At 46.5% G+C, this 15,252-nt stretch overlaps 1 protein-coding gene across 8 annotated transcripts; it reads right to left on the minus strand.

Moving 5' to 3' along the window:
* Nucleotides 1–299: 299 nt before the first annotated feature.
* On the minus strand, nucleotides 300–13,812 carry ZNF331 (zinc finger protein 331). Of its 8 annotated transcripts, none has more exons than XM_032388776.1 (6): nucleotides 13,683–13,812; nucleotides 12,942–13,006; nucleotides 10,991–11,090; nucleotides 5,896–5,943; nucleotides 4,628–4,754; nucleotides 300–2,110 (listed from the first exon to the last, which is right to left on the minus strand). In XM_032388776.1, exons 4-6 carry the CDS (start codon nucleotides 5,902–5,904, stop codon nucleotides 786–788), a joined length of 1,461 nt encoding a protein of 486 aa, XP_032244667.1. In that variant the 5' UTR covers nucleotides 5,905–5,943; nucleotides 10,991–11,090; nucleotides 12,942–13,006; nucleotides 13,683–13,812; the 3' UTR covers nucleotides 300–785. The 8 variants fall into 8 exon arrangements, with proteins under 8 accessions (XP_032244667.1, XP_032244668.1, XP_032244669.1 ...); XM_032388777.1 differs by having other exon boundaries at nucleotides 12,767–13,006; XM_032388778.1 differs by lacking the exon at nucleotides 13,683–13,812 and adding an exon at nucleotides 13,261–13,429.
* Nucleotides 13,813–15,252: the final 1,440 nt, after the last annotated feature.

Below are 15,252 nucleotides of genomic sequence, written 5' to 3' on the forward strand. Positions count from 1 at the left end.
ACGTGAGTCCTTTACCTGGTGCGTGGAGATTAAGTATTACTTCTCCCACTCTGCCTCTTGCTTTTTTCAGTCTTCATGGTGTCACTTGATGAACAGAACTTTGTCCTTTCGACAGAGTCCAACGTATAAACTTTCTATTTTATGTTTAGCGTCTTCTGTGTACTAAGAAACACCGTCCACCCAGGGCTGTGACCGTAATCTCCTATATTTTCTTCTACAAGCTTGACCGTCTTTTCTAATTCTTTGTACCCACAGGGGGTATTCCTGTAGGAATTCACTAAGAGCAACACTAACGGTCGTGATGGTAAGAACAGCAGCTAATATTTATTGAGCTTACACAATGTTCCAGATACACCTCCAGAGAGTTTACATGTACCAAACTCAGTCACAACAGCAGTATTAGGTACATGTGATTACCCCCATTTCACACACAACACACAGGGTAACAGGTCATTTTCCCAGTGTGTCACAGCAGTAAAGAGGTGGGATGGTGATGGTAACAGGGAGGGTGTGTACCATGGCGAGAGGCTTTCCCACATATGTTACATCAGCAGTTATTCCCTAGAACAAATGTGAAGTGAGACGGAGCTCGAATGGTAGCGGGAGGCTTCTATCCACTCATTAAACCAATGCGGCAAAACGAAAAAACGAGTCTACACTGAGTGTGTTGTGATCACTAAGAAAAAGTGATTTCTCCATTCTCCAAATTTGTCTGGAGCATGACTATTCTGAGATGCTTATAAGCAGGAGAGCGACCAGTGAAGGCTTTCTTATGTTAAACTGTATCATGGATTCTCCTTGTGCTGTGGAAGGAATGAATGTTGTATAGAAGCTTCTGCACCTTCTTTTTGTTCAATAGGTTTTTCAGCAGTGTGAACTCTCTGATGGTTCACGTGGTTACACGCCTTCCCACATTCCTTACACTCAAAGGATTTCTCACCAGTGTGAATTTTCTGATGCTGTGTAAGTTGATGGCCATGACTAAAGGCCTTCCCACACTCTTTACATTCATAGGGTTTCTCCCCTGTATGAATCCTCTCATGTTTAACGAGGCTTGACCCATAGATGAAGGCCTTCCCACACTCCTTACACTTGTAAGGCGTTTCACCAGTGTGGATTCTCTCATGCTGGGTGAGGTGGTAGCCACAATTAAAGGCCTTCCCACATTCTGTGCACTTATATGGCTTCTCACCAGTATGAATTCTCTCATGTTTAACAAGGCTCGAACCCCAGCGAAAGGCCTTCCCACACTCCTTACATTCGTGAGGTTTCTCACCAGTGTGGATTTTCTGATGCTGAGTGAGATAATTGACTCGAGTAAAGGCCTTCCCACATTCCTGGCATTCATAGGGCTTCTCACCAGTATGAATTCTCTTATGCTGAACGAGGCTCGAGCCACAGATAAAGGCCTTCCCACAGTCCTTACATTCATAGGGTTTCTCACCACTGTGAATCCTCTTGTGCTGGATGAGTTTATACACGCGGCTAAAGGTCTTACCACAGTCTTTGCATTCATAGTCTTTCTCCCCAGTGTGAAATCTCTGATGCTGAGTGAGCTCGTCACCACGTCTAAAGGCTTTCCCGCAGTCCTTACATTCATAGGGTTTCTCACCCGTATGGATTCTCTTATGAATGACGAGGCTTGAACCCCATCTAAAGGCCTTCCCACAGTCCTTACATTCATAGGGTTTCTCACCAGTGTGGATTTTCTGATGCTGAGTGAGTTGATTACCCCAACGAAAGGCCTTTTTACATTCCTTACATTCGTAGGGTTTCTCACCCGTGTGAATTTTCTGATGCTGAGTGAGCTGGTAGCCACGACTAAAGGCTTTCCCACATTCCTTACATTCATAGGAATTCTCCCTAGTATGAAGTCTTTGATGTGGTCTAACAGAGGTATTTTCTCTACAAGTGGGCGTTTTCTCACAGTTGATTATCATTTGATTGAAACAGCCCTCTTGAGGGCCCCGTGGTCCTTCAAACTCACCTTCACACATCCAGTCAAGGCCAAGGGATTTACTTTTTCCATTTGAGTTCCATTTGGATAAATTTATTTCATAAATGCCCTTTTCTGTAGGTAAACTCTTGGTCCCATATGGTGACTCTAAATCTGGAAAAAAATAACATTTTGTTTCCTTTTAAGGAAAATGAAAACACAAACGAATCTAACCACAAACCAAAAACTTCTCAAACAGAAATATAACTTCTCTAGGAGAACAAACACGAATCACCTAGGGCTCTTGTTAAATGTACAGTCCACTTCCGGCACCACAATACTTAACGAGGAAACACCGGGGACACTCCTGCTAAAGTCAGACAAGGAAAAGGAACTGCCTCTTAGCCCTATTTCCTATCAGCTGACACAATTAAGCAAAAAGCACACGGAGGGGCAGATCTCAAAAATAAAGATGAAAAAGAGCACAATTTGCAGATGATGTGATGACATACCTGGAAAACCCAGGAAAATCAAATATAGAACAAATGTGAAAAACAAGAATATATGGCTGGTTACCTGGGTATAAAATTAATATTGTGAAATTAATATATATGTCAGTCATATAATGAAAAGTGATTCTGGACAAAAAGACCCACCATCAAAGGCGATAAAAGGGACAATGTGTAGGATTAACTGTAACAAACACGGTAAACGCCTGTGGGGGAATGTTTAGGAGGATCTGACCATCAGTGAGGATGCTAACTCCAAGGGGCTGCAAAACCCGCAACATGCTTCAATTCCTGAGTTCATGATGATGCCACCAAGTGTTAAGACGATCAGCTTTGGAGCATGTTGGCCAACCAGCCCTTTATTATGAGAACTCGTGATTTTCCCTTTAAAAATGTTTTTATCCACCACGAACAGTGTCACTACATGACCAACTAGCCGACGGAGCACAGTTTCTCTGTAAAGCATTAGTAGAGCAAACAAATGAAGCAGTGACAGAAGATCGCCATGGTGAATGCCCGCCGAGCACTGGATCTAGGCACCGCGTGTCAGTGAGCCACCCGGCTAACGTCCTGTGATACCAGAACTAACAGCACGCAGGAAGAAGTATTAGCGAAAAGCAGATAAAAGGAAAAACGCATTCGAAGCTAGGATGCCAACGAACTTGCAGGAGCTACAAAGGGCACGGGATCACGTTGTCTATACCCTGCTCCTCAAGGTGTGGTCCACGGACCAGCAGCATCAGCAGCATGGGAAGCAGGAGCAAAACAGGAGACCAGTGGGAGGGACTGGGGCAAAGATCAGGCTCACGGTGGTGACTTCTTCCCCAGAGGCCGTCCGTGGCCTTCTTGGGGAGCCTTCCGTGCCCCAGGGGTGCACCTGCTCCCTGCCTTGCCTGACTACGTACTGCAGCGATGGCTTGTCCCAGCCAGTCTGGCTGTCACTCTCCTCTGTACTGTCCTCCCTCTCAACCATCATGGCTCTTTCCCTCGCTCCTCAGCAAGTCACATCTGGCTTAGAAATGGAAGGTCCTGCTTTCAAAAAAAAGAAATGCCACCTGGTGTAGAATTTAAGAAAAAATCATATGCTCAAAAATTCATTGTAGGGACATCTGGGTGGCTCAGTTGGTTAAGCGTCTGCCCTCGGCTCAGGTCGTGATCTCCAGGTCTTGGGATCGAGTCCCACGTCAGGCTCTCTGCTCAGCGGGGAGTCTGCTTCTCCCTCTCCCTCTGCCTGCACTCCACCCCCTCCGCCACTCGTGCTCTATCTCAAATGAATAAATAAAATCTTAAAAAAAAAAAAAAAACCTTTGATGGAGACTTAGTCAAATTTATGACAAGCTAAAAGTCAAAATGATAAGACTTCAGAAAAGAGAAAGGATTAAAGAACAGGCAACCAGATAGGAAAGGTCTTCAACTTCCGAGGGCCTTACCCATGGAGGCAAGTACAAGAGGGTAGGTGACAGTGTGGATTCTTGGTTCAGCCTCCCCTGTCTGATCAAGTCACTCCACGCCTGAGTATACTCCCCTACAAATTAGACCTAGCAGTCGTGCCTACCTCCTAAACTGGTGGGATTAAGGTGAAGTGTATTTGCTCACAACACAGTGCTGCCCATGCCTGGTACAGGGTGAGCACAACGTTAGCCGTTACTATTACAGCTGTTACTTCTCTAACAGAAAAACAAGACCTAACCGGAGACATTTACAAGACGTCATCCAACGTGTAACTCAGAATTCAGGAACTGTAACTTTCCACCTCACTTCAGGTACAATGCTTGCTTTGGTTTTACGTGAATGCTGTCCATTCAATCCACATCAGACACAGGCTGGTTTACTGAAGGAAGTCAAGTTCCCTGAAGGGGGGTCCCCGGAGGACCACAGGCCATCAGTAGCAGTCTGGGCGTGAACATACTATCATAGTATGAAGCTCAGCTCCTTGAGGATGGGTGTGAAATAAACAGCCCAGAATTTGAATTCACCCTTTGCTCACTAAGGAGGAGAGATGATTACAGGAAGGGCCAGACAAAGGTGGGAAGAGGACAAGGAGATGAAGGTGCGAGGTGCCCATTTTAGATGCGACAAGGCTCAAGACACTTCTCGAGAAGAGGAAGGAATTCGTTTCTTGGAAGTCAGTCCTGACATTCCCAGTGGAGGGAGCTGACATTCCAGGGGGCAGGCAACTCACCCAGGGAGACCAGGTTACTGTAGTTCTCCAACATCACAGCCCAGTACAGGTCCCTCTGCGTGGAGTCCAGGCATGCCCACTCCTCCTGAGAGAAGTCGATGGCTACATCTGAGAACGTCACCAAACCCTGCAAACACAGACCCACACGTCCCGGAGATGAAGGACAGCACAAAAAGGGCTCTTCTGCTCTGGGCTGGGCTGGACACAGCAGCAGACCACAGGCCTGTGACGTGCATAGGGCACAGTGGGGACTGTGACTGAGCAGAGCTCCTAATGTTCCTGAAGAGCCCGTTACCTGGTAACATCTCGGCAAGTGTGGACGCCTGTGGCACCCTTTCCATCCTTCAAGGGAAGGAGAATGCCTAGGGTTTTGTTTCTGTTGTGTGAAGTGAGATCTTTTATTTTTGAAACTAGGGTTTACGTGTCTGAATGTTCTCAGCCTCAAGGTCATCATTTTGCCAAGGTTTTAAGCAGTCTTCTATGTAACAACAAAAGCATTTTCTTATTCCATCGTAGAGATGAACTGGACTTCATTCTTACAGTTGTACACTTAGGTAAAACCAAACATCTAAGGTTTTCCCCAATTCTCGGGGTATATGATCACCTGGGACTTCTGTACTGAGTGACCTTCTTAAGACCATTACGACCACCACCCCTGCCTTTCCTCTGCTTCTGATTTAGGATACTGGTGTCAGATGATGTGGATGCACACAGAGGTCTGGAGGGTCTGCTCGACAACACGCACCCCTCAAAACCCCTAGTAACATCATGGCTCTCAGTGCTCAGGCCCCAACCACAGCCCTATCCAATCCCAAGAGCCTCACGGAGCTCCAGCTCTCACCACCACTGACACAGAAACCAACCAATGTGAGCATTCCCTCCTCTCTGCCTGGGAAAAACATCCGTGGAGAACAGCAGGGAGTTTTAGTTTCTGCATGTGGTCAAATGGGACCACCATCTGCAACTCATAAGCCACACACGTGACTCAAGTATTTCTCTCAAGGGACTCTCCTCCCCCACTGCTCCAGCGTTACTCTTGACAAGGTGAGCACAGAGGAGACACTGAATCCCCAGCTCAGTGGTGAAGTGGGCATTAGCCACAGGTGGGCACAGGGCTATACGGCATTGTCATTCGCCGGAACAGGAAGAACCGGGCAGTGGGTAATTATATGGGCCTCGGTTGGGCAGGAGGCTTCAGGATAATTCACAAAAATAGCCACAGGACCTAAATATCACATTTCAAGAAGGAAAGAGAAATACATACTTACGTGCGCCATAGTTTTAGAATCAAGAACTGATCAGTCCTCTTGGGGTTTCTTTTACCAAAGACACAAAATCCACAGAAGCCAGAGATATACGAGAAAAAAAGAGGCATTAAAATAAGTGCACCTTGGTCCCAAAATGACTTAATACAAGCTTCCTGCTCCTCCATCTTTGCTTCCAAACCCCCCCACCCTGGCCGTTTCCTCCCCCACAACATGCACACATCAACGTGGCGCATCAGAGAGGACGAAGAGGGATCTGGACAAACGGGAAAAAAGCTCTCCCTGAAGCCCTATGAAACCCAGCTGCGCACACAGTAGAAGAGTTTTTATTTATTTGTTTTTGCCTTGAAGTCAGACCTACTTTCATCTGTCGTTTCTCAATATAACTTAAAAAAAAAATTTTTTTTTAAAGTAGGCTCTACCCCCCCCCCCCATTGGGCTTGAACTCACGACCCTAAGATCGAGAGCCCCTCAACACAGTTTTTTAACTGACGTATGCGGACACACGAGGTCACATCAGTGTCAGGCGTACAACGAGCGACTCCACTGGTCTGTGTGTTACGCCGTGTGCACCCCAGACGTAGCTGCCATCGGGCGCCACACGACACCATCACGGTACCAAGGACTGTGTTCCCCATGCTGTGACTTTCTTCCCCGTGACGCACTCTGTACCTGGAAGCCTGGGCCTCCCGCCCCTCTGGCAACTGTGCTAGTCTGTTCTCTGGATTTATGGGTTTGTTTCTGTTTTTGTTTGTTCATATGCTTTATTATTTAGATTCCACATATAAGTTAAGTCATGTGGGTTTTTATCTTTCTCTTTTCATTTAGCATAATACTCTCTAGGTGCGTCCATCTTGTTGCAAATGGCAAGATCCCATTCTTCTTTGTCTTTTGCCCCCAACTTCTAAGAGGTAATCTACATTATACCTGATAGGAATGTCTTTGTTTTGGGTGAAGCTGGCCATCCCCAACCAGTCTTACTTAGGGTGGGAACTGGCTACACCAAGAAGACCAACCAGGTGATTCAGGGTGGGTGCTTTGGGTCTTGGGGTATCAACTAGCCTGGGTACTGAGATTAACATGTAGACAATGAGTCAGTCATGTCTGGACGATCAATCATTCAATCAATCAACCGTGCCTATGTGCTGAAGCCCCAGTGCAAACTCTGGACCTCGAAGCTCACGTGAGCTTCCCTAGTTGGCGATACTCTATGCATATTGTCCTATCGTGGTGCCGACAGAGCACCCAGTCCTAACTCCAGGGGGACAGGACACTGGAAGCTCCATGTTGGGGACACTCCTGGACGTTAGCTTATGTGCTTGTTTCCCTGGCTGGTTAATCTGCATCCTCTCCCTGTAATTACCTGGAACTGTGAGTAGAATGGCTCTCAGTGAGTTCTAGGAATCCTTCTAGCCCTGAAGGTGGTTTCAGGAAAGTCCTGAACATGGATTTGGGTGTCAGAACTGAGGGTGATCTCGTGTGGATACTGTGCCCCCAAACCTCTCAGTCTGGCTAACTCTGGGCAGGTGCACTGTGATCCCGGACCTGAGATGGGGTGCGTTTAGGGTGCTTGGTCTGACACTGAGCAACATCCCGCCCCCTCCAGCCACACCATCCAGGGTGAAGAGGGGCTGCACATTCAAACCTGAACCTCTCCTGGCCTCTAGGTAGGGTGAGGTTGGTCAAAACATGGCAGATGGACAGGGTGGAGAAGCAAAGGCCCAGGCAACATTCAGCACCCTGCACCCAGAAAAACTCACTGCAGAAATACATGCAGAATATTGATGTAAGAGTCAAGGATCATGAAATGTTCAAAGAAATCCTTACAAGACAATGAGTAACACTTCAGATACACTGTCAGGAGAGAAATCAGGCTACCAAAACAGGATACAACACACTTGTGAAAGTCTACATACGAACATATGTGTGTGTGTGTATATACACACAGGATGCATGTATATAGGATACATGTGTGTGTATATATAGAGAGAAGAGACACATACAGACGGAAGCAAACCACAACATCAACAGATAGACAGATCCCTTGTGCAGAAAGAGTAACGAGCAGGTTTGAAACTGCTTGCGAGACTGGCCCTGAGCCGGACTTCCAGAAGGTCCCCGCTGTTCCCTAATTGACAAGAGCGGCTCACTGCTCTTCAACTGTTTGTATAAAAGATGTGGTTTATACTGCTGAGCCCTTGCTTTCCTCTGGGAGTCTGGAATTTTGGTATGTGCCAGAGAGAGGGTGTCTCTGTGACTGCCCCCCGATAAAAACGCTGGCCTCCTTGGCCCAGAGGAGCTTCCCTGGTGGACAAGGCTTCGCATGTGTTGCTGTAACTTGCTGCTGGAGCAATTAAGCGTGTCCTGTGTGACTGCACGGGGAAAGTGCCCTGGGAAGCGTGTGCCTGGCTTCCTCCCGATGTCGTCCGTCCTCTGCGCCTCTCCCTCTGCTGACGGTGGTGTGTGTCACTGTAATAAATCCTGGCCTGGAATAGGACTATGTGGTGAATCCTGTGAGTCCACCTAGACAATCACAGAAGCTGGTGCTGGTGCTGGTGATTCTGACACACCCTCTGACCTTGATTTTCTTTTTTAAATACACCTCACTGGGTGTGTAACAAGAGCCAGGCTTTGGCCTGACATATGTATGTATGTGCATTCATTTCTTTTCAATTCATAAATGACAGACTCTCAGAGAAACTTCTCTTTAAACAGTTTCCTTTTGAGGTATCTTTGCATTATTTTATGCACAACTTTTGTTTCCTTTTGCTTAATACCTAAGCCAACTCTCTGATCTCTACCTATACCCACATATGTCAGGGCACTGACTGGAAAAATGACTAAGATTCCAAGGGACGACCTGTACATATTGACAGCCATCTTGGTGGGAGGGTGAACTTGACTTCTGAGCTTGTCCTTCCAGCCACGGTGCCCTGGGGAATTCTAAACCACCTGACCCTGTTAGTCTTCACTTTGCGTCAACGTCATTAGAGAAAACATGTACGGTATAAAACTTAGAAAACAAATTCCATGTATGCCACACAGAGCCCAAGTGTTCAGAATTCTCTGGTCATGACCTGACAACAGTGGCCACAGTAAGAACGATGTCCCCTTCCCAGCACTTCTCAGGGCACAGTCACCTAGAAGTCTCCACAGGCCTTGACCGCAGGCTGCCCTGGGCTTCCATCCTGTTTCCCTTTCTGGCTGGCTCATGAGCAATGTGCAGGTAACAATGTCCTCTTAGTCATCTGCTGTTCCAAGTGCTCCTATCATATTGTAAGCACTTAACAGAAATATAGTTTTGATGCAACATTCTACTTTTTGAAACTTATCCCAAGGAAATAGGTACAGTAGTGCACAAATACATATACCAGAATGTTCAAGGGCTAGGTTCCAAAAAATTTTTTGAAGTAAGTGTAGATTCACATGCAGTTGTAAGAAATAATACAGCGGGATCCTGTACCCTTTACCCAGTTACCCCAATAGTAATACATCACAAATCTGTAATACAATATAACCACCAGGACATTGATAGTGATGTAATCCATCAATTTTATTCAGATTTTCCAGGGAATCATTTTAAAAAATGAAAAAAAAAAAAAAAAGTAGAAATATCTCATGGTAGAGGATAAATAAATTATGATCCAATTATGGTCTGCTATAAGGGCATCCCATATACTTACTAATAATGATACTGATTTATACTATTTGAGAAAGAAATTGAAGCTGAATTACTAAGTGAAGAAGGTAGCTTTAATAATGTGTGCGTAATTTGGGAGGAGAGCTCTTGATCAAAGTAAGAATAAGCCTCTGTGGTCTGACTTTCAGGATTCAGGATGTGAATCTGAGCTCTGACCATGACTAACCTCACACTGTCTGCTCCCCACAGTTAAGACTGGGGTAGAAACAGTACCTGCCACGTAAGACTACATCAAACTTTTAGGAAGATAATCTACATAAAACACAGTAATATTAACAGTCACTTAATACAAGTTAGCAGTTATGACTGAAAATCAGTAACACTACACAACCCTTAATCTGATTTTATAGAAAAAACTCAAGCCTGCCTTCTCCTTTCTTCTTGTGCTTCTCACACCTGCTGTCTATATAATCCACACTAACTAAAAACTTTCAGAGCCTCTTAAAAATGAAATTCTTTTAAATTAACAGTAGCAAAAAAAAAACAAAGAGTATAAGACATAGAAGGAGGAAATGTTCCCTCTCCACCAGCAGAGAGGGACAGACATGCTCCTGCTTGGAAAATCCAGCTCAAAGAATGTAAACTGAGGGGCGCCTGGGTGGCTTAGTCAGTTAAGCATCCAACCCTTGGTTTCAGCTCAGGTCCTGATCTCAGGGTTGTGGGATCGAGCCCCCCATCAAGCTCCATGCTGAGCATGGAGTCTGCTTGAGACTCTCTCTCCCTCTCCCTTTGCCCCTCCCCTGCTCACACTCTCTGTCATAACTAAAATAAAATGAAAAATTAAATTAATTAAATTAAAATAAATAATAAATAAAATAAAATAAACATAAACTGAGAAGATGCCAAATTGAGAACACTAGCAAGCAGCCGGATCTTGTATTCCATGTGATATGGAAGATTTCTTCGAACACTTTAATTTTAAAAAAAAAGCAAGCTCTATACCCCACATGGGGTTCGAACCCATGACTCTGAGATTAAGAGTTGCATGCTCCACTGACTGAGTCAACCAGGTGCCTCTGTTTATGTGAACGTTTTAAACTACTGTCATCTTACTCATATACCTGCCCATGGAAATGTTATAGTACAGTTCATACTTGTAATAAGTCAGTGACTCCTGTCATGTTCTGTGAAAGAAAAGTTAAAATCCCAGAAAATCAAATTTTGAAAGCCTGTCTTTATTGATCATTTATTCATGGGATTAGTTTCAAATGACGTCTTTCTAATCCTTTAAGGTGTAAACGTGTGAGAGATTTTTTTAAAGCTTGGATTCCTCTATAAACTAAGATTTGGAGAGTGTTTGGCTCAATTATGTGTTGGTTAGCAGGATCCAGTGCTCTGGAGACAAAACCACACACATATGCATGGGGGGAGGGAGGGAAGGGCTGGAATCATACATACCAAAATATCAACAGCAATTATCTCTGGATGGTACAGCTATGGGTAATTTCGAGTTTCTTCTTTACGAGCTCCTTAGGAAGCTGAACCTTTTGCTGCAGGCCTATATTAATTCCATGATAAGAAATATAATTTAAGCTAGTCCCAAATTTAAAACAAATCAACAAAGAAAAAGTCCACAGTTATGGGGCAGTGGGTATATTTCGGTCATCAGGGGAACTGTGGATGGATAGGCCTGTGGCAGGCAGGACAACTGCCTCCCAAACACGTCTGTCTCCTAACCCTGGAGCCTGTGACTATGTTACGTTACATGGCAAAGGGCAGTTAGGTTGCAGGTGGATTGGGGTCGCTCGTCAGCTGACCTCAGGATAGGAAGGTATCCTGAATTATGCCAGGTGGGCCCAAAGTAATTGTGGGGGTCCTTACAAGCAAATGAGGGGGTGAGAAGAGAGAAAGACGTGACCACCAAAGCAGGATCAGACTGACTAGGCTCTAGTAACAGGGCTTCTGAAACACACAGCTGTCACTTGGGGAGATCCAGTCTTTGAAAAATGGGAGTAAGCTCACAGTAGAGAAAACGGACAAACCACCTCAGCCAAACGATCAAGTTCACACTCAGCAATCATAAATCATGCTGACAGTTTGTGTTCTTGCCATGACAGGATAAAAGTAGTGTTCTTCCACCCCCAAAACCATAAACCCAGTCCAATCACGAGAAAAGCATCAGGTTCCAAGAGAGGGGCATCCTACCAAATACCTGTACCTCTTAAAACCTTCAAAGTCATCAGAAACAAGGGAAGTCTGAGAAACTGTCACAGCCAAGAGAAGCTTAAGGACACACGACAATGAAATGTAATGTGATCTCCGGGATGGCATCCTGGAACACATGAAGAATGTTACTGTAAGAACTAAGGAAATCTGAATAAAGCGTGGACTTCAGTTAATGACAATGCATCAGAATTGGCTCACCAACTGTAAATAACATCCCATACTAATGTAAGTTGTTAATAACAGGGGACAGTGGGTACAGGGTACCTGGGAATTCTCTGTACTAACTTCGCGATTTTTTCCCTGCAAATCTAAAACCATCCTAAACATTAACAAGATCAATTAAACAAGAAGAATACGGAACCATATGTAGCCCACAAAGCACGAACTATTCAATATATGACCTTTTAGAAACTCTGCCAAACCCTCTGCTCTAGTTCCAGAACTCACTCAACATCAAACCATGTTGCTTCTTGCAGTTCATACAAAAATGCAACTGAAACAGACTGAAGCTGTCACACTTCCGACAAGATGTGGATAATACAACAAATTTCTACTGATCACTGAAAAAAAAAAAATCCCTACCTTTGATGACAAAGCCCTTTGCTCAAACCCCACTTTTATTTATTTACCTATTAAAATAATGGCTCAATTCCTTTGAATTTTATTTTACTTTTTTTTTTTTTTTTAAATTTTAAGTAGGCTCCATGGCGAACGTGGGACTGGAACTCACGACCCCGGGATCAAGAGCTGCACGCTCTAGTGCTCGCTCCAGCAGCACATTTCCTAAGAGCTGCACACTCTACCGACTGCGCCAGCAGGACGGCCCTCAAACCCCACTTTTAAAAGCATCACCAAGCCGGTAACTTTGTCATTTAGTGGCCAAAACAATCAAACCTTCTGTGCTCACTGTGCTCTGAAAGTCAGGCCGGTGGGGAAGACTGCGGATCCCACCTAAAGACGAGTATCCTCCTGACCAAACCACAGGCTGAAATAAAGCACAACACGAACCTCCCCACCGCATTCTTCGGTTGTGTTCTCTGCAGACACCTGCACGGCCCCATCACACCTCTCCGGAAAGAATTAGCCACTGTTGGGGAGAACATTTCAGGCCAAGGAAAGCAAATATTCTCAAGTCCTACAAACACAAGATATTTACTGAACAAAAAAGGTAACTCATCTGAACCTTGACTTTAAGGTGCGTAACAAGCGTCTTCCTCTCCAGGATGCTTGTTCTGGAGGACGGCTGGCCTGGGGAGAGAGGAGGAGACACTAGGGCCTTTCCGGGGAACAAGCCGGATCAGAGGCACCCTCCAGGCCCACACGTCCTCACTGAAGCCCGTCGGAAACGAGGGGGGACAGGGATCTGAGGATCTCAGAGCTTCTGGGGACCAGGCGCAGGTAAGGGGTGTTCCGAAATAGGCAGCAGCCCCCCGCCCGCATCTCCCCTTCCCGTCCTGCTACTCAGGGTGCCCGGAAGGAGAGCGCTTCTGGTCCTCGGTCACCTCAGCGCTGCCTGTGCCCTTCCTGCTGGTCACTTTCTCTGCCCTCCCTCGGGGCCACTGCCCCTGCGCGGCCTGCGCGGCCGGGGTGAGCCGCCGCGACCTCCCAGCTGCAGGCTGCACGGTGCCCCCCAGTCCCGCGGCCACCCCCGCAGCGGCGCAGGGGCCCCTTCCACCGCGGCGCAGTCGCCGCCGGGCCGCGCCGCCCCGCCCCCACGCACTCCCCGAAGTGCGTCACAGCCACAGGGCCGCGGCCTGTCCCCTCCCCGGGGTCCCCGGACCCCGACACCCCCGCGCACCCCTGCACTTCTCTCCGGGGCCGGGGGCCCGGGCTTCGCGTCCGGCCTCCTCCCCCGGGGCGCCCTCCTGGCCGCCCTTCCCTCCGCAGGGTGCGTGGCTTCCCTCCCAGGAGGCCAACCACTCACCGCTCGGGGCCCCACGACCCACAGGGCGTGAGGACGGGGCGCAAGGCTTGAGGTCAACTCGGGACCGGGGCCGCGGGATGCTGAGCCCAGACAATCCGCGGCTCAGTAAACCTCTCCCAGCAGGCACCTCGCTGCGCTCCAACTCTGGGGAGGGGGCGGCGCACGGGCCTCTGGGAAATGTAGTCCAGCAGCCCGGGAATACACGGAGCTGGGCCCCCGGTGGTCCACTTCCCCGGCATGCAACCCTACACGACCCGAAGGACCTGTGCCTCACAGACTTCTGGGAAATGTAGTTCAGGGCAAAGAATTGCGTAGTGAATGGGAGGCCGGCCCTGCTCCCAACATGCATTTCCGTCCCTTACATAAGGGTGGCTAGTCATCTGTGTGATGTTACTCATTGCTAAATGGTTGATTTTATTTTATTTTTTTAACGATTTGCGTGGGGGATGGGTTAGCCTACTGATGGGTATTAAAGAGGGCATGTATTGAATGGAGCACTGGGTGTTCTACTCAATGAATCATGGAACACTACATCAAAAACTAATGATGGTGATTAACATAATGTAATAAAATAAAATTAAAAAAATAAAGATTTTATTTAAGAGAGAAAGAATGAGAGAGAGTATGGGGGGGAGGGTCAGCGGGAGAAGCGACTCCCTGCTGCGGAGGAGCCTGATGGGGGGCTCGATCCTGGGACTCCAGGATCATGATGTGAGCCCCAGGCAGACGCTTAACTGACTGAGCCACCCAGGCACCCTAAATGGTTGATTTTAGAGTGATTGAGACTTGTCCCTCAGATCATTATTTGATTTATTAAAAAAAGTTTTTCTGACATTCCTTCTACATCCATTAACTGGGATATATCTATAAAGTAAGGCTTTCCCTTATAAAGGCAAACTTTGTGGTTCCACTCTAGTATTGATCCCTTGTAAAGGCAGCATATTTGTCTCTTTAACACATTCTAGAGAAATCAGTCTTTTTAAAAGCTACCTTGAGTGATGATAAGTTATTTCTGGCTTTTTCTTGTAGGCACACTATTTTTTATTTTTATTTTCTTAGTTTTATTTATTTATTTGTCAGAGAGAGCACAAGCAGGGAGATTAGCAGGCAGAGGAAGAAGCAGATTCCCGGCTGAGGAGGGAGCCTGATGTGGGACTCAATCCCAGGACCCTGGGATCATGACCTGAGCTAAAGGCAGATGTTTAACCAGTTGAGCCACCCAGGCATCCTTTTTTTTTTTTTTTAAAGATTTTATTTATTTATTTGTCAGAGAGAGAGAGAGTGCACAAGCAGGGAGAGCAGTAGGCAGAGGGAGAAGCAGGCTCCTGGCTGAGCAGGGAGCCCGATGTGGGACTCGATCCCAGGACCCTGGGATCATAACCTGAGCCGAAGGCAGACATTTAACCGATTGAGCCACCCAGGCGTCCCCACACTTTTTAAAAAAAAAAAATTTATTTGAAAAATAAATTTTTTTTTAAAGATTCTATTTATTTATTTGACAGAGACATAGCAAGAGAGGGAACACAAGCAGGGAGAGTGGGAGAGGGAGAAGCAGGCCTCCTGCCAAGCA

The sequence above is a fragment of the Phoca vitulina genome, unplaced genomic scaffold (assembly GCF_004348235.1).
Source record: "Phoca vitulina isolate PV1807 unplaced genomic scaffold, GSC_HSeal_1.0 scaffold52, whole genome shotgun sequence".
Classification (NCBI taxonomy): domain Eukaryota; kingdom Metazoa; phylum Chordata; class Mammalia; order Carnivora; family Phocidae; genus Phoca; species Phoca vitulina.

Excerpts from the sequence above, each read along its gene's own strand:
- ZNF331 (XM_032388775.1), bottom strand. The coding sequence starts at position 5,081 with ATGATGACCTTGAGGCTGAGAACATTCAGACACGTAAACCCTAGTTTC. Across the intron at positions 2,111-4,627 it reads CAGTAACCTGGTCTCCCTGG|ATTTAGAGTCACCATATGGG; the intron begins GTGAGTTGCCTG and ends ATTTTTTTCCAG.